General features: G+C 48.7%; 2 protein-coding genes across 2 annotated transcripts in view; one reads left to right on the forward strand and one right to left on the reverse strand.

Annotated features, from left to right (window-relative positions):
* Nucleotides 1–3,008: 3,008 nt before the first annotated feature.
* Nucleotides 3,009–8,612, reverse strand: PAQR9 (progestin and adipoQ receptor family member 9). The gene has a single exon (XM_076341004.1). The coding sequence runs from the start codon at nucleotides 8,610–8,612 to the stop codon at nucleotides 7,371–7,373; it is 1,242 nt and encodes a 413-aa protein (XP_076197119.1). The 3' UTR covers nucleotides 3,009–7,370.
* A 10,030-nt stretch (nucleotides 8,613–18,642) lies between these two features.
* The window catches only part of U2SURP (U2 snRNP associated SURP domain containing), a 47,631-nt gene continuing 46,896 nt past the window's right edge, over nucleotides 18,643–19,377 (forward strand). Inside the window, exon 1 of the mRNA XM_076341005.1 lies at nucleotides 18,643–18,733. Within this exon, the coding sequence (XP_076197120.1) occupies nucleotides 18,689–18,733 (45 nt within the window). The 5' untranslated portion in view covers nucleotides 18,643–18,688. The remainder of the gene's footprint in view (nucleotides 18,734–19,377) is intronic.

Here is a 19,377-nt window from a genome sequence, read left to right on the forward strand (position 1 = left end):
CCTAGCAGTGACTTTTGTTGCTTTCCATTCCGCTCGGTATTTTGCCATCCTCACTGGCTCCATCAGTTTTGTGAGGTTTTCCTCCTGCGTGTTCATGTCCAGCAGCCAGAACCTACTGATAACATTATGAAAGGCCTTAAATGTTAACAGTAGGATGCAGTCTTTTGAAGCATGTGTTTATTTGTAGAATGTAGTCTTTTGAAGCATCTGTTTGTGAGGTGGCAATGGATGTTTTTGCTGGGCTCATCAAATACTTGGTCATTACCATATTTCAAATAGGATGTACAAACTCTGCAAATAAGAACTCTCAAGAATTTTAGAACTTTTGAAGGGATTCTACAAACCTCAACTAGGCGATCCTACAGTTTTACTTTGTGTTCAGCCTTTTAACAGTATCAGGGGGTGCCTGCAATTATGTTGGGCTACATCATGTCCTGCTGAATTTTGACACAGAAGGCTTAAAGCAGATACTTTATGTAATTGCAGTTCATTGAGTGCTCTTCGGTGCCTGACTTGGACTGAAAACAATATTCTGCCACTTAGAACGTTCCTAGTCTGCCAAATGGGAGACTTTATTTCATGCCAAATAGACCTCTTCATTTTGCAGTCAATATTGTGCTGTGATTCTTGACATAGCTGTTGCTACCAATTTCATGATTTTTTCAGTAAGCGCTGTAGGCAGAACACTGATCTTATACATATTAATGAATTTTAATATAACAGGGATGCCTATCATTAATTAATTAGCATAGATATTGGAGAACTAAAAAGGCAATGATGCTATTTTATTGCTTTAAAATATAAAAGGCAATAAAATGGCAACAATACTTTTGCTGTGGTACGGTGTTTTCAGAAATACCAACACTACTATACAAGAATTGGAAGTTCCCGTACTTACACTAACAACATCTGTGTTTGAAGATAACTACCTTCAGCACGTTTCTGATCCTACAGGTGTCACAGTAATTTATATTAAGAAATGACAAAACTTTATAAATGCATTTCTGCAAAAATGTACTCAGAATCAACTTTATTTATAGTTCACACCTTTTTTTGCTAAAAATGCATAGTCATTACATATACAGTATTCAGCATCCAAAAAGTGTACAAAGAGTAAATTTTCAAACCCTCCCAACAGAACCAAACAAAATCCACACTGTTTGTTCATTGCATGCACAGACCCTTAAATGTAATACCTCTTACTAAAGCGTGCTTGACTCTCTAGCAGACAGAATTGACTTGCTATAAACTGTTTCTCCATACTATTAACCCCCAGCTACAACCACAAATCCTAAGTAATTCACATGAAATAGCGAAGCCCTACTTCAGAATCCTCCGTGTTCTGAGTCTGGCCCAGGAAGCAATTGCCCTGAAAGCAGAAGGCTGCTGGTGGTGTTTCCTTACAGGGAACTTTGAGCAAAAGCCTGCTTCCTTTGTCTTGGTCGTTAATTTATTACTGAATTCAGTGGAATGAAGCAGCATCTGTCTAAGCAAGTTATGAAAATAATTTAACTTTATTCCACACCCAGCTCCAAGACACTATATGTCTTGAATGGAGGTCTGTGTCTTTCAGTGCATGTGACACTTCCTCAGTATCTTGCGTCTCATCTGAGGAGAAGAGGGTAAAGTCTCAGCTGTAATTTGGGTGTTTGTTGTGTAGCCCTGACTTACAGGTGTCTAACAGAAGCTAGGAATATACTCGGATAGGGCAAATTTCTAATGGTAGAGGCTTTGACTTAATGAACCACTCAAACCCTTTGATGTCTTTGTTGTCTTTTTTTTTTGTCTCCACTACTCCTGCCAGTTAGAAAAGCTCTTAAAAACACCGTCCTCTACTCAGTGGGGCTGTTTATATCAGTCCTTCCAGGAGAAGGGCAGAGTAGGTTAGCAGGATGATTAGCCAGGGCTCCACAGCAAAGGAAGTGTACACATATGTGATAAGAAGATCCAAGTTTGAGCTCAAGAATAGGATTGGCTCCATGTTGTTGGTTTTGGGGAACGGGAGGGGAAAAGAGAAAGGTGTTTGTCTGATCAATACAATTTTATGTTCCCAAATGATTACCCATGTTTATTTAAAAGCTTCATTTATTTAAGATCTTTTTACTCCGGTAAGAAGTAGCTTGAAGTAGGCTGAAATTCCCAATGGCAACTGAGACATAATCATAGTCTTACAGACACTGATGGGAAATCTTGCTCCATTGTTTCACGGTAACTGGAACACAATCCATGGCTAAATGAACAACGAGGCCTCATGTCAGCATTACAGTGCCCCTCGGTAGAAGTCACCAGTGAGAATTTCCAAAGAGAAGAGTACTTAACTCATTTATGTTTTCTCTTTACTCCTGACCCTTAAGCATTGAGTCAGCCTGTGTGCTACTGATTAGGTCTTGATTGCCCCCCGCCTGAAGCCAGTGGAAATTTTGCCATCAGCTCCGAAGGACACAGGATGTGAACCTCCTAGGAGTATGGCGATGACGAGAGTTTGTCCCAAGAGTTCATGATCTAGAAGCGTTCATGTTCCTCTCCCTGTGAGATGAGGAGCTACGGAAAAATACAACATTCTTTCTGCCGGAGTTCAGTAATATTTCTTCTTAGCACCTAGGAGGGTCTTTGCATTTTTAAGTGCTTTACAAACATTAGCTAGTCTCCAGAGCAACCCTGCGAGGTAGGTAAGGTATATTGTCCCCATTTTACAGATATAGAAACTGAGACACAGAGGGTCAAATTCAACCCTGGTACAATTCCAGTGTTTTACATGAATTAAATTCATTCAAAATGAACACAGTTTAAACAACTTGCCCTAGATTACAGAACAGGTAGTGGCAAAGCAGGGACAAGAACCCAGGAGTGCCTGACTCCTCAGCTTGTTACCAGCCACTTGGTCATTTTTACTCTCATAGGCAATGAAAAACAGTATAATCTGGGCAATTACTACAGGTATGATTTGCTTCTGTAAGGCATGTGGATGGTAATCAACCGAGTTAAGTGCAATAATACTTTATGAATGTGCTGCCTCAGAGAGTTTACTTAAACATGAAGTAAAACTTTCATACTGTCATTTTCTGCAGGGGCACTGTTGACAAAAACCCAACATAGTAGCTGGATTCAGCAAATAAATAATAAGCACAACACTTGGACAACTAAGCAAAACTATCATTTTAGCAAAAAACAATGTGTTTCTACTTTTAACTGCTAAACTTCTACAAGTGCAGCATGCAGATGAAACCTTTCCCTTTGTTTCCAGACTGCAGACTCCAGTCTCGCTAATGAGGCAGCTCAGAACTGCAGATATCCTGGACAGTGACGTTCAAATGAATACACTGCAGAAGAAGAAATAGTGTATCGCCACAGAGTACGGGATAATTACTACAGAACAGGTATATCAGTCTTACACGAAGATGAGTTTGAAGCTTACAGGTTACTCGGAAGTGCCCAGGAGCTAGGCGTATTGAATATACACCAGTGCGTAGACTGCAGTTCTAGGCACATGCTGATTGCAAGGGGGGGTGTCCGTGGCACCAACACTCTGGGAACTGGCCCCTTCAACAGTCAGTTCACACGGGCACAGGTATGTCAGTCTGAAGGTCAGTGTTGGCCGAAGACGGAAAGACACGTAGGCATTTTCAGGCCATCCCCTTGTGCTCCAGTCCTCTCCTCGTCCCCCATCCCCACACAGATTCTACCACAAAAGGCCTAAAAAGCCTTTGTGGTTTTAAAGATGAGCTGTGGAGTCCACAGTGTAGACCTTATGGCAGGTACCCAGGCAATAAAAACATTATGACAGGTACTTATGCAAAAAAGTTTGTTTTCTAGGATGTCTTTATGCATCTAGTCTGCAGGTTAGACCTCCTGTCTAAGCTCTGGACATGCTTACGGATGTTCAGCCCTGTGGCTTTCATACCAAAAAGAGATCCCGCTCCCTTACAAGCCACACAAATGCTGACATTCACTTCTACACGAGCAAATTCAAGCACTATAATTATAGATATCTTGCTCCGCTTTTAACCTCTTTAACTCAGTTTTGTTCTGTCCATATTTACAGAGACTGGCTATCGGACACGGCAAATGGAGCAATTATCTACGTACACGTCCCTTCACTGAATAAACACACTCAGGTAGCATTTCCCTAGATATTCTCCACACTTAATGTAACTTTTGAATTTGTAGCCACATTTTAAACAAACAGCCAAACGAACAAACATACATTAATTAGAACTCTTAAAATCTAATCACATCTCCCGGTACCCATTCATTCCTGATGCACACCTCCTGCTTACAGTGGCTCAGAGAGCAGTATTTGCAACCAGCATTTGCAAGTAACTCCATGAAGTGCTCAGGCCCATACACGTGCCTCAACATTTTGCCAATAGAAACTTTTAAATGAAACAATATTCTTAATATCAGAGCCAGATACTAAATCTGCAGCGTGACTGGGGTGCATAGGCAACTCTTGTAACAGCAGTAAGATTCCAGTAAAATTGCAGTTGGTTGCAATCCAACCTTTATGCTGTTATCTGTCGTTGAGATATATATAGATGACCCTGTGTGGCCTAACTGCAAATATCAAATGTATTTTTACAAGTTAGCAACAGCCTTTTTTGACATTGCCTCGAGATGTCCTCTACATTGTGACTGACAAGCACAAAAATAATTCATTATACAGTATGCTTTAAAAGCCTTTTTTTACATTTGGCTTTTACTGTTGCTTGTTTCTGAGCTGTCTTCTATTGCTGAGATTTGCTGTCCCTGGCCTTCTTGATTTCTTTCTTAGTTTTTAATTGCTGGTTGGACATGCTAGTGGCATCTCCCAGGCAAACCCTTTCTACATAATTAGTTTTGAAACTTGGATGAGTCATTGGGCTCTAACTACTATGCCTCTATTATTCTAACTTGAATACAGCACATCTCAAAGATTTTGGCCTCTTTTGCAGTTGTGGAAATTCATAGGATGGCATCGTTGCAAGTCTTGATCCATTTGCTTTCTATTGTGAGTTTCCAGGGTTTTTTCACAATATAAAGCACATTTCAAAGCATAACAGTGTTGTGAACCAGCCTCCTCTCCCAGTGGTGCAGATAATTTTCTGCTTTATTGGCAGCTGAATAAAGCAATGCCATATTTATGACAAAAGTTAATGAAAATATGTAAAATTAAAAATACTTCATGTAGTTTTAATTTTCTTTTAATGCAGGTTGGCAAATGAAAACAGAACACGGACAGCCACACAGGGCCGTGCTGGTTTTTATGGCCCATCAGTGATAACTCAAGAGGTCACAGTTTGGGAACTGCTGTTTTAGAAAATTCTAGCCATCTCTTCAAGAGACCACATGTGACCCTACCACAAATTATATGCTAGCAGAACTGTGGCTGGCAAAGAATAAAAATTTTTGTTAGGCCATTCTCATCATTCACTGAGAATCTAGAAGATCCAAACCATTATAGTTAAAATGGGTTGAGATAAAAGATAAAATGAAGTGGGTGTAATTTTCTTTTAGCTTATGAACTTTCATAGGGAAATTTTCACAAAGCTGACATTGGTACAGGGCATATCAATTATTGGTCTCCGTGATGATTCTGACCCATTTTAGGGATTTGACCTCATAATCCCTCGCTATAGTCCTTCCTATATTCCTGTTATAAACAAAGGGGACTTTGTCTTACAGAAGACTATGGGACTGGACTCAGAACATTTTCTTGGGGTTCAGATGCCATGTCCATGAAAATGGGAAAGACCCAAGCAGAAATGTATTTCCACAACAGGGGCAAAGAGCCACTGCACTATTGTGCAGTATGACACCAGCGTTTCCTAAGGAAGTACCACCCTTCTTTTTGAAAATGGGGTATACAAGCAGTTTCTCACCTGAACTCAAGTTGTAACCCCCTTGTGTAATATTATTGCGTACTTGTTACTTGTTCTGTCAGACAAAATCAAAATGCATCTGTTTAAAATCTGCACGTAGTTTGCAAAAATGTCTCTTTATATGGAGGGTAAGTTTAATCTATAGTCAGCTGTTTGTCGCGTGAGAAGGATAATACCTGGGTTGCTGTGAAAAGATACTGCTTTGGAAAATACCTCGTAATTTTTGTCTTTGAACTCCCCCAAAGCTTCTGAAAGAGGACCTCAAAACACCCAGCTGCAGCCACAACTAATCAAAATAGGAAAAGGTGGGGAACGATGAGAAAGTGCCAGTATCCAGTACTTGTAGAGCCAGATTTTAGGTCCTGAACTCGGGTTCAGCACTACCTTATTCTGCAACTAATTTTAGGATGGTAAATCTGACAGTGCTCTAATTAAAGAGCAGAAGAAACGAGTTCCATGTAATTCTCTAAAAGATCCAGAATGAGATCTCATGCATCAGTTACTCTCTTTACATCCACGGAACTCCCACCGAGCTTGGCAGGGGCTTATAGAAAGTCTGGCATCTGACTTTGACTCTAAAGGGCTGAAGATAAAGGGGCCCCTTAGCAACCCCCTTAACACAACAGATGTTCCTGACGTGCTGGGGGAAGAGCCATGCCATTATGCAGTGCCCTTCTTCTCCCCCCGCCCCCGCTCCAAACTAGTTTGACCCCTTTCTGGTTCAGTTATTTTACATATCCCTCTATTTTATTTTAGTATCCGAGTGGCTACACCAACCACTCACTGCCTGTCTAATTAAAGTCTCTCCATCAACTGGTAATTCTGTAATAATTCACAGCTGTTTTTCCTCTCTCTGATAAATCTATTGTTCCCTGGCTGAAAAGGCTGCAAGACCTTAAAAACTATAGCTAGCTATCGATTTGTTTGCATTTAAAAATCCAGTATGTGGCTGCAAAGGCCTGTTACAGTATCACAGAGGAAGATAAATGTCAGTGCATAATCTGCTAGGAAATTTCACACAGGAGTTGATTAAAAGTCTATGAGTAATCATTGCACAAGTGTCTTCAGGTGTATATATATATACATATATATGTAGCTAATAAATATATAGCTAGATATATAAATATATACGTATATACAGAGCGAGTTTAAACCTTATTGTTATGAAAGTAGTAAGTGGCATTCACAGTTCATGCATTCTTCCTAGTAGCAGAGCTAAATTATTTCAGCTTATACTCTAAGCAGCAACATACCAGTAAGCGTTTGCTTGCTTCCCCTGGTAACCTAGTAGTTTAAAGAGCATGAGCAGTTCTGCCATGGTCATTTTCTCTGACAACCCTCCACAAAAGGGACCTGGCTCTTCCACAGGTGCGTTTCCCCCAGGTTTCGCAGCATCTTCAGGACATGGTGGGGCTGGTCTGAGGGTTGCCAGTCTGAAGGTCATTGGCCCGAGGGTCTCCAGCCCAAGGGTCACTGGTATGGTGGTCGCTGTCCCAAGGGTCGCCGGCCCAGCTAGTCCTGCTTGCAGAGGTCTGCGACGTTGAGGAACCTCCTGACGACCACGGCCAGGCAGAGCGTCAGGAGCAGCATATACCCCACGGTGCCCAGGTAGGTGGGGGCAGCCAGGGGTGCCTTGAGGAACTCGGCCAGCCCGTCCTCCACATAGTGCACCTGGTCGTAGATGCTGAGGAAGGTGAAGATGTGGAAAAGCTGGTGGCTGTGTCCCACGATGTCGAAGAGCCCCGGATGGATCCGCTCGGGGATTTTGCTGATGTTGAAGAAGGCGGCCACCAGCAGCCAGCAGTAGCGCCGGTAGAAGTAGATGAAGAGCGTGGGGTTGCGGGTGCGGAGGTCAAAGAGGAGGCTCTCCAGCATGATGGGGCAGGCCATGCTCAGCGGCATGGCGAAGACGAAGGTGCGCACGGCGAAGGGGTAGGCGCAGCAGGCGGCGCGGCTGCGGCAGCAGGCGGCCGTGCAGCCCACGGCCAGCGCCAGCGCCACGGGCAGCACCAGGGCACGGTAGGCTGCGATGGGCAGGCTGCAGTCCAGCTGCCAACCCAGCCGCTGCTGCACGTAGCGGCTCATGGCGCTGGCATCCAGCAGGCTCAGCCCTGGCAGCAGGTAGTAGGAGTAGGCCACGGTGCTGGCAAAGCCGTAGTAGCTGATGGAGGCATAGTCCAGGTAGAAGAAGGTGGCGCGGAGTCGTGGGGAGAGGCAGCTGAAGAGGTGGGCCGTGCAGCTCATGGCGAAGGTGAGCAGCACCCCTGAGGCGTAGCACCAGAGGGGCAGCAGGGCCGGGTGGTGGAAGGGCACGTCCCCTGCGCCCTGCAGCAGCAGCAGCCGCCCGAAGCGGCTGAGGAAGAGCAGCAGCGGGATGAAGTGGGTCCAGAAGTTGAGGGTCTCGTTGGTGGGCTGCAGCACCGAGGCCAGGCACTCCTGCGCCGAGCAGTGGAGCCGCCGGTAGCCCGAGAGGATGAAGCACTCCACGAAGTCCTCGGGCACCTCGTCCCACCGCAGCAGGGCGGCAGGGCGAGGAGGCGGCGCCGCCTCCTCCTTGGCCCCCTCGCCCGCCGGCATGCTGCGGCCCCCGCCGGCCCCGGGCCCCCCGGCCGGCCCCGGCCCGTCGCCCGCCGCCGCGCCCCGCCGCCCGGGCGAGCTAGCGCCGCTGCTCCCGCAGCCGCCGGCGGAGGAGCCGCGGTGGCTCTGCGCTTCTTCTCCTCCGCCGCCGCCGCCGCCCCCGGCAGCATCACTCATTGCAGCAGGGGCAGTGGCGGCACCGCCGCGGCTCCTCCCGCCCCGCCGCCCGGCATCGCGGTAACTGGAAACCGGCGGCGCATCCAGCGCTCACGGGGAGCGAGGAGAGCCGCCCCCGCCGCCCCGGGTAGGGTTTCCCGGGGAGGGAGGCGCTGGACACCCGAGCCGCCGTTAATGATTGATGCGGCCGCAGCGGGGGGGCCGGGCCCGGGAGAGTCCCGCGGCCGCCCCGGCCGAGCCTCCCCGCAGCGAGGTGCGCGGCCGGGCCCGGGCAGCGCAGACCCCCCAAAGCCCCTCTCCGTCGGCAGCTCTCCCGGGGCCCGGGGGTAGGGACCGCTGGCACGGGGGCACGCCAGCAGACCCACCCGCTTTGTGCGGGGCCCTTCCCCCGGGGGCGTTTGGGTGTAAAAAGCACAAAGGGGGCATCGGCATCGGCTGTCCGCGGGGCTGCGGGTGCTGCTGCCCAGCCCTGCGCCGCGGCTGCGCCAGCGCGGGTGGCAAAAGCCCCGAGAAGGGGGGGTGTGTGTGTGTGTGTGTGGGGGGGGGGGGGGTGGGTGGGTGGGTGGGTGGGTGTGTGTGTGTGTGTGTGTGTGTGACCTCCCGCGGGGTCGGGAGAGCCCCAGCAGGCGGGACAGACCTGGGAAATACCCCCCAGACAGGGGACAGCTGGCAGCTGGGTGGATTTCTGCCGTGTGTGCTTCAGTGAGGCCGCCTGAGACCTGGTTTCTTTGGTGACATTATCTCATGCAATGAATGCAAACGTTATTTTAGGCTAAACGTTCCCGGCCAGGCTGGAAAGGGCGCACTGACACATAGGGCACCCACCTTATCTCCGCGCTCCAAGCAGGGCGGCTGGGAGGGAGACTCGGTAACGGGCTGACAGTAGCTGCTCTGTCTTGATCCTCAGACAAATCCTACATTTATCGGCGGTGCGGTTATGCAAGCAGCACAGTTACATAATCGGAATATAAAAATACAGGGAAAAGCACCGTACGCGTGTTACTGTACCTTAATGCGTCAGAAGTGAACAGCAGGCGGTGCGGAAAGGTAAGTAACTGTTGCAGGCGCAGGTAGGAGCCAGAGTAAGGAATTGCTCTGCGCTGTTTCGACGTGTTTCCTTTTTGTTTTCAGATGGTCTTAAACATCTGGTAGCTCTGGGTTTTCAAATGTCTGTATTACGCGGTGGTATTCAGACATATATGTGTGGTCATACAGTATAAACCGAGGTCCAGTGGAATTGGGACACTCTGCCCAAAGATTTTTATAAAAATCTTCTATTCAATAGTGAATCACGCCAACGTGCAAAATCTTCTGAACAAGGAGGTAATCAGAAATATGGCTTTAAAAATTGGCACAAAAAAAAGTAGTAAAAATGTGTTGCCAAAAGTGACTTTCAATGCATTTTTCATTACAGTAAAAATACTGATTTTATGGAACTGTCAAAAGTAGGGCAGGCTGGTGACACTGCTTATAATCTTTATAAAAATTACACAGGAGTCCTGCTCGGAAAGTAAACACAACTGAACAGCGCTGAAAAGCCAAGGGGAGGAGTAAAATATTAAACTGAGAGACCTATTTTTTTAGATAACCGGCCTAACGTGCTCTGATGCCCCTGTGTTTTAGAGGGCGAGCGGGTAGGTGGCGGTGCCCAGCAGCGTGCAGGGACATACCAACCAGACACTCCTCGGGGAGTGACTGACAGAGGGCTCTGCGTAACCCGCCTGCGCGGAGCCTCAGCTGCACCAGGAGCGAGCAGGGCCCCACTCACTGTGGGCTCTGCAGCGTGGGATTTAGGGAGAGGAAAGGCTCTTCGGGATTAAACGAAAACTGCTCAGCCTCTGGTGGAGGTCAGGATTCTAACGGGGCTGCTCTGTACTAGAGAGGCCGCCCTGGAGAAGGGACAGGCTGGATGCTGGGCCATTTGCTGCATCACCATGGATGCACCTGGCGGTGAGGGGGCTGTTAGAAGACACCTCCTCCCCTGCCCTGCTCCCACCCCACCCCACCCCACCCCACCCCACCCGCAGGCGCTCCTCAGTAGGGCTCTGGTGATCGGTTCTCCCAGTCCCTAAGTGATACTCCCATTTGCGGTGGTGAGTGCCACCGCAGGCCCTAGGGAAGAGGACCGAAGTGACAATGATCTTCAGCCTCCCTCGTCCAGGTTAGATAAGGAGAGGTGGTTGACTGGGAGCAATCTGGTTTTAGACCTGCGCTAAAGAGCCTGTTGGAAAGCCACCAGCAGCTGTTGCAACAGATGGTGTCTAAAGAACAACAGCATCCGCCGCTGATGGGGAACTGCTGGCCTTGCAGCGGCAGCAGGGCTCGTTCGACACGTTCTGACTTTCCTGAAACCCTCAAGACTTTCAGGGATGTGTGAGGCGTTCAGCCCTCTCGCCTCGGGGAGTACTGGGGTATCACCTGGCTTCCTGGGAGAAACACCCCCTGGGTTTGTGTTCTTACGGGGGGCAGCCCAGGCTGGGAGGAGCAGATGGGGTTTGCTCGTGGTTCAAGACTGACACGGTCCCGCTGGCCACTGGACTGTCTGGGTATCGGTGGAGATGCGCACTAACGCTGCCGAGAAGATAAATGTCTGGAAATTTCTTCCTACTATTGATGTCTTCCTGTAATATTTTAAGGTGTCTTAAAATAATATTTAGGGGGATGGGGGCTTTCTGTTTCCCAGAGCCGAGAATCACTTGAGAGACTTGTACATACCGGCTCCTCTGGAGGAAGCACAGGCCCACGGTAGCTATCTAGTTTTGTTTGTCCCTGGTGGGTTTACCTGATAACACGGTGCTACAGATAAATACAAGCAGTGTAAATTAAATACAGATTTTCTTCTTTCTGCCTCTGTGCGGGGATCAGGCTTTGGCTTGTCCCAGGTGCTCTGCTGATGTCACACACAAATAACCTGGGTCTCCTTGTCTGGCCAGAAAGCGCCACGGAGATCTTGGAGCTTCGAAAGATCACGGTTCACATCATCATTGCCAAGTGACAGCAATGTAGCTTTAGCAGCCGCATTAATGAAACTCATTACTAATGATCTGGTTCTTTTGCTTTTTTCCAAGGCTGCCTCCTCACAGGGGAGAACGCTCTCCGAGGACAGATTGGGCTTTCATAAAGACAACTGCATACATCTTACATTGAGTTAATTATTCTGTTCCCAAGCCAGCTGTGGAGTGGTGTACTGGGAACCTTACAATTTAAAGTACTTACAACCTCAAAATAGCCTCTTATTCATATGTAGTCCATCAAGGATAGTATTACATGACTATTATGTGGTAGGCAAGGGAAAATCGGGGCATTTGGAGGTCACAGAGAGGAGTCCACATAATGTAGTGCATGAAGAGGCTTCGGTGCATTTCTCTAAACCAGAGTTTATATTTAGGAGGGGATGGTCAGCATATACCAGGGTTTCTTCTAGCACGTGTAGAATTTTCTGCAGGCTTCCTCTCCAAATAACCTTTGAGAAGACTCTTCAAACACCGATGAAGGCGCTGCCTAATGAGGTAAGTAATGGAAGATAATGTTGATCAGTGCTGGCTGAAGACTCAAAGAAAAAGATGTGCCAGAATACCAAATGTGGGGTTGTTTCTATATTACGCTTTTGTTTTATTCACTGTTGAAGTCCTTTCACAAGGTATCATTTTGCCTGAAATATCAAAAGCCCTGTAAGATATTCTGAATTACTTCAACCCTCCCCATGAAATTATGCCTTTCAGTTAGGGAAAAAAGCGCTAATTTAATCTTTTGCACTCTAACATGCTCAGCACACTAGGGAAGAGGTCATACTTAGCCCTCCTATTATCCATTGCCTTTCTGAGTGAGTAAAGAAATTAACTTCAATCTACCACTAGAGAGAAAGTCCTCTTGTGAACAAGCAATGGTGGTGTTTGGAAGATTTAAGATGCTTTTGAAGATATATCTTCAGCCTCACGCAATTCAACCCACTCAGACTGGCAAACATCAATCTTAAGAGCTCTTGCTTGACATAATCCTTTACCATACAACTCTGTCTCTCATTTCTTTTTCCTTTCTATATTTTCACCTTCAAGACAGATTTTACCAATTTCTTTCTTAATAAGAAGTCTTATCTGAGTAAAAACATTGAACCTCTTTGTTTGCTCTGGATTTTTATCCTTCTTCACTAAAATCTCTTTAGTAAATCTGGTTCTGTTCTGACATCTTCCGTGGAACCCCACTGACCATGACTGAGAGTAGAATTTTGCTCTATTTATTTAAGAAGAGTAGGTGTTAAAGAGAGGCTTTAGCCTCATCTGTCTAATGTAGCCCACGCTTCCAGTTTCTCTGGGAGAAATCTTAACAGATACACAGACATACAAACATGGTCCTTTTGTTCTCTGTGATTATTTTTTTTTAATCCTTTCTCAAGTGTCTATCAATCTCGTGAAAATAATGTCGTGATGGGTAGCTTTCTACTGCAGCGATTATGATCTCTTGTAATAACTGAGTAGGCACAGTGCGTTGATCTAATATTGAAGAGATTGACTTGCCTTCAGAGATTCTACCCCACTATCTTTTTCAGACTGGATAAACAGGAATCCTTGCATCATTTTCTCCTTCTTGAGTAACTAATTAGGGACAATTATACTTTATAAACATAATTCCTTAACAGATAAAGAAAAGTGAAAGTTGTATTTGTATTTTAAAGCCTCACTTGGAGGCGAGAAAAGCTAGATATGGTAAAGGGAATAACAATAACTGACACCATCATGGTTGCATAGCAATGTTCATTTTAACCTCTCTTTCACCAGGAGCATCTGATTTTCTGCCCTCTTTACCTTCAAGCTGAGTATTTCAGGTTTGTGCTCTTTATGCTCTAAAAACCAGCAATAAAACCAATCTGAAATAATCTGAAAAAACTCTGAACACAGCAAACTGGGAAAAAACACTTCACATTTTAAGAAAATTTCTCTGAATATTTGGTTGTTGTCTTTTTAAGTTCTTGTTGAAAGAATAGGAGTAGAACTTGTGTTTTTCTGGACAGCAGCACATCTGAACGTAAGTATTGCAGTGAAATTAGTTTCACCGTGATGAAGAATAGCATATTGGGTGCATGCGTGTTTCATGTATGTTTTCCGTGGTCAGAATCCACCACTGTCCCGCCTACCAGGGGCTCACAGCAAGAGCAAAGTACAACTTGTCCTTTGCAAGGGTTGCAGGACTGAACCCTCACTTACAAACTGCATGGCTAAGGAAATTGTTTTGTTTGTACGTGCTGAGTGAGAGTGTTTTCCAGAGCACAAATTGCTACTCACTGTTAGTAAGCTGAAGGGAGGGACTCTTGGTATGAACAAAGGAAAGATTGCTGTTGCACTCATCTCAAACTTCCATGCTTTTAAACAGCTGATAAATTTGCACATCTGGATTCCAGCCACGTAGGCTAATTCTCTCTGACAAGAAGCTGCAGGAGAACTTTTGGAACTAAGCCTTCATTTGATACTCGCACTAATGCCTGCAAAATACACTGCAAATTACCGACCTTTCTCAGCCAGACAGTGCAAGTCAGATGTTGCCCCTGTGACTGGTTTGCGTAATGGGCCTCACCGCTTGAGGAGTCGCAGGGGGAGAAAGAACGCAGGCTCCCCGATAAAGACATGTGTCCCAGGAGAGCAGCGGGGTCCTGGAAGGGAAAGCGGCTGCTGAATGGCAGGACTGGAGCAGGACTCGCAGCTGAGAGAAGGTAGGACACCAGCACTGAGATATCAAGCAACACAGAGACGGGTCTGGCCGGGAGACAGAGGGCAGACAGAGCAATAGCAACAAGCCCAGGCTGCTGGGAACCTCAGAGCCAAATTGCCCTCTCCCAGTCACCCTCTCTGGCTCTTTTTTGTTATTCTGGGGGGGTCCCTGCTAAAGCATCTCAATTCAGCCCAGTGGCTCCTAGCAGCCCAGGCTACCTGTGCTCCAGCTGTGCCTGCTGCCTGCCTCTCATCTCATCTCATCTCATCTCATCTCTGCCGTGCTCTCCTCCCATGCCGCAACACCCATAGCATCCTAACTACACACGAGTGCACGGGGGAGTGTGCATCTACCTATTTTGAGAATCCTTGCCTAGCGGTTTTCAGTCTCAGGGGTGGGAGGAGATGGAGGGTGGAATAAGGGAAAAGAAGCTGGAAGACTGCTGCCTAAGCAATGGGGAAACAGCACACACAGCCCGTGGCTTTAGGGATCCATGACCCACTACTGAGAGCATGAAGTGACTCACAGAGTTAGACCCGTACACCCAGCAGCTACGTTTCTGTCCTACTCCTGATCTGCTCACCTCGTGCCCCCAAACGTGCTTCCTTTGCTACAGGGCAGCGAACTTCCACAGCACTTCAAATCCTTCCTCTCCCCTTCCCTCACACCCACCTTTGCAAAAGGATTGCAGCAGTTCAGCTGTGCTCCGGCTTGGGGTGAGAGACCTCCAAAAGTGGGGAAAAAACAGCCACAAAGACAAGGGTAATGCACCGCAGCATGTGGTTTACCTAATGTCGCTTAGCGTTAATTATTTATGATAATTCATGATTTTCCCTACTATATTGCCTAACGATATGTCATTGTAACAACAGTTAATAAATAACTCCCAGGTCTGCATGCAACCAGACCTACTGCATTATAATGAAAAACGTCTAATATTTCCTTTTTAATATTATTAGCCTACCCTTTCCAGCATTAATTCTCCATAGATTTCTGCATCTCGCCGCTTCCTTTCCTTCCCTCTCTCCTCCCTCCCCTTTCTCTCCCATTAAGCCCAAGACACTGACATGTGTTGTCATTCACTAACTGTACACGAGTGCTACTGTACTATTGTGATGTGTTATAAATAGCACAGATTCAGGGGTACAGTTCATTCTGAAAAATTATCTTTGGAGATGACCTTTGAAACTCTATCTTTCCTGTTTTTCACAGCATGCTCTGGATCATGATGCTCTTAATTTGGTGCAGTTTATTAACTCCAAAAGAGTGTAGAGGCTGAGCAGTAAGCAGAGGATTTAAACAATGAGGTGGATAATTAAAAAGGATTAATGAGGTGGATTAAATAAGGGGATTGAGGCCAAATGAAGCACAAATTTTCTAAACATTAGTGGCCCCAAAACTCTAGCATCCAAGGGCACGTTCCTCTTTCCAGCTAGATGTTTGCTTTTTATCCAGAAGTGTCAGTCTTTCCTTCGTACCAGTTTATTAATGCAGTCCCAGAAGAGCTGAGCAGCATCTAGTGCCTCCTCCTGCAGCCCTAAGTACCCCTTCTATTAAGTACAAGTTCCCCAGCTGGTTTGCTTCCAACTCGTTGCTGCACCTGTTTCCACTACCATGTTAAAAAAACCCCAAAAGCGGGTCACAGATGATGCTAATTCTGTGCCTCTGCAAGCTGAAGTGGTTCTCAAGAAAACAGTGAGAAAGATGGGGGAAGAGAAGGACTTGACTTGGATTCTGAAGCAGTAAGATCCTACCTAATCCATCTCTAAAGCTCCTTGGCCAACACCATTCCTTCCTGCAGAAGGGCTCCTCTATGGGCAAGTTTGGGGCTCAACAAAACCTAAAAAGACTGATGGAATTGTCCCCAAATCCTGCTGTCGGGGTGGGTTTTACTCCTCCCTCCTTCCCTCCAAGCCAGCCGTGATTCCGCTTCAAATCTGTGCAAAGCCTTGGGGTGCCCGCGCAAGGCTGTGCAGGTGGTTGCAGAAATGGAGAGCTGTCCTCCAGAGCAGAAGGCAAGATCCTAGATGGTAAGGTACTGTGTCAGCTGTAGGTATAGCAAATGCTTACTGTTGTAATTGCTTATTGCTGAAGGGAGCTCAATAAACATCTGGTATTTCTTGACCCTTAGCTGCCAAGCCACGACCAGAAAATTTTTTTTGGTTATTTTTTGCATGGTTATTTTGCAAATGGTGGAAGGTGGCTTGAAAAGCAGGGAGAAATGCATATTTCTGCTGCATGACCCTTCTCTGTCTACCTCACCTTTTTCTTAGTTGCAGCAGTGCTGTCTGGCCAACCACTTATTTGATTGCAGCGTAAAGCAATTTGCATCTACAGAATAATTATTTATTATTTTGCTATTTTTCGTGTGACTTAGGAAGTAGGAATCATGTAATGTAGTAAATTCAACCTAAGACGTGCCAAGGGGTAGAGCTGGGGAGCGGCCACCTGAGAGGGGGCAGGCGGTGGCCAGTGGCCGGTGCCTGGTAGCCAGTGGCTGGGCCCTGCCCTCTGCTGGAGTGTATGCAGATGGCTGCAGAGGGCGGCGTTTCCCCAGCTCCCCGCTATCCCTGTGAAGCTGCTCTTCAGAGGAACAACAGTCGCAGTTTTTACTTTTGTCCACGCTGCTGGTCTTCCGTATTGATCCGTGTTTTCCGGCTTTGAGGGACACTTTTCTCCCTTTTCTCCAGCTCCCGAGTGACTGTTCGTTTTCATAATGCTGTAGTGTTACGTCCACTAACCAACCTACTTGACAGCCAGCGTCAGGACCTGTATTACGACAGCAGCCATCAAAAGACTCACAGCTAAACCTTCACCCTAAAGATAGCTACTGGCAGAGCAACGTGCTCTCGTCAGACCATCTCCCCACATAGCTGGATGCACACCTGCAGCAGGCGAGGTTTCCTGAGAGTTTTGCCCTCCTCTCTAAACTTCCAATCCTCTCCAGTTGCCCCTGCCCTTCTCACCCTCTCCTTTTGCTTTCTTTTTGCCTCTTCTGGAAGCTCCCACTTCGTCCTTCGCTGACAAATGTGGTTATTAGCGTAGGCCCTGCTCCCTCCCGTCGCTCACAGGGCCGTCGGTGTCGGGAGTTGGTGGATTTAAAGCTTTCATTAATTTCTGTGTATCTGCTGTCTTTTCCTTAAGTATTATCTCAACCCCAGCATCTTCCACGTGATGATGAAAATCCGTAAAAGCACAGGAATGCAAGACTCCTGATAAATGTAATGTGACCTCTGATTATAATCCCTAGTTAAGCAATGTTCAATAAAGAAAGTTGCTGCGGTGGTGTGCTATCTAACCCAATAACGGAGGATTTGCTGTGCTATCCTCTTCACTATTTATTCCTGGGCTTTTCTTAATTTGACGTTAACGTTTTGATGTTGCTCAAACCAGTATTCTTCCTATTTCACTTTGCTAGACGATTAGGGGCAAGCCCTGCCTCCAAATTGTATGACCACGCGCTGCTCGGTGTCTTTGGACATGGACGAGGAGAGCCGTGCAGAACGGCCGAAGCGCGGGACTCTGCAGCTGCCCAACACACTGTCCGTCCTGCCCTGCCCGATCCTGCATGGGGCCTTCCCGCCTAAAACACGTTGCGGGCCCTTGGTGCGCACCAAGAGCGCTCCGAGCATTTCCACACCGCCGGACAGGCAGACCACCCGCCCCGCGGGCCTTCCCAGCGCCCTCAGCCGAGTCCTGCTACCGCTCTACTCATCCCACCTGAGCTGTTCCCAGCTGCCACCTGCTAACGCCCTGTAGGAAAACACCCGGTGATTAAAAAAAGGCTCCGTGTGATCCGTACGGCCCTCTCCCCTCCGCGGGGCTCAGGCAATGCGGGCCGGTGCTCTGTGCCTGAACGCCGACCCCCCGCGTTAGGGTTCGTCCCTGCGGGACCGTGTCCCCTTCACGCGGGTAGAAGCGCTGGCGCCTCCTCGCAGCTCAGCGGCACGGCCCGTGCCTGCGCTGGGGCCCAGGCCGACCCCCGAGGGGCGTCGGGCGGGCTCGGGCTCCCGCCGCCGGCTGCCTGCCTTACCGCAGCTGGCTTGCTAGGCGGATTTGGGTCGCCTAGCGACTTCATTTGGGTTTTCTTCTGCTAACGTGACGGCAAGAGGCCCGGGAGGGACGCAGACGCCGCCCGAAGCGGAGGGCCGCGGGTGAGGCGGGGTGTCGCGTTGCCGCTGCGGCGGCCCGGGCTACCCCCGCCCCTCCGCTGAGGAGAGGGTACGGGGACGGGCCCTGCCCTGCCCCGCCCCGCCCCGGCGAAGGCCGCCCCATCGGTGCCTCGGCCATCGGCTTCCCGCCCTCCGCTCACGGGCTCGGTGGGATCGGCGCTCGCTTCCTCGCCGCCAGGGCTGAGCGAGGGGAGAGGCAAGATGGCGGACAAGGCGCCCAGCGGCTCGCAGAAAGCCAGTGGGAAGGTGAGGCCGTTCCGCGGGGCGGCCCGCGGCCCGCCGGCCCGCTCCGCCGCCGGGGGGCACGGCCGCCGTCTGCCGGCGCGGCGGCGGGGCCCGGGAGTGGTGGGGCGGCGAAGCGCGGGCGGCGCGGCCTGCTCCGTCCCCGCTCTCTGCCCGGGGTGACTGCGGGCCTCGGGAGGGGGTGGGGAGGCGGGAAGGGGGCGGCGCGGCGGGCCCGGGGGGCCCGGGCCTCTCGCGGGGCATCCCCACTCCCTGGGGCCGCCCTGGGCACGTCTCTATCCCGGGCCGGTGGCAGCGGCCTCCTCGCGTCCCCGTGCCCCCGGCGGAGGGATGCGGGGGCGGGCGGGGCGGGGGTGCGGGGGGGCCCGGCGGAGCGCGGTGTGCCCGCAGGCGCGGGTCGTCCTGTCCTAACCGGCGCATCCCCCGTTTCGGGTGCGGGCCGTTAGTTAATGTCCGGGTCTTACCCGTATACGTGTTTAATTTCGCTCGTGCTGGGAGTCCTGATCCCCCTCACGGGCTGAAGCCCGCGTGGGGTTAGTTTCCAACTTGCGAGGGTGAAGGAAAACGATAATTTGGGATCGAGTCTCTCCTTTTGATTTGCGACGAAGTTACAGATTCCACAAAATGACCGTGGCGTTCCCCGCTCT

Source organism: Aptenodytes patagonicus, chromosome 6, assembly GCF_965638725.1.
Source record: "Aptenodytes patagonicus chromosome 6, bAptPat1.pri.cur, whole genome shotgun sequence".
Taxonomy (NCBI): Eukaryota; Metazoa; Chordata; class Aves; order Sphenisciformes; family Spheniscidae; genus Aptenodytes; species Aptenodytes patagonicus.

Bases quoted from the DNA above. Each gene is read 5' to 3' on its own strand.
- PAQR9 (XM_076341004.1), bottom strand. From the start codon at position 8,612: ATGAGTGATGCTGCCGGGGGCGGCGGCGGCGGCGGAGGAGAAGAAGCG.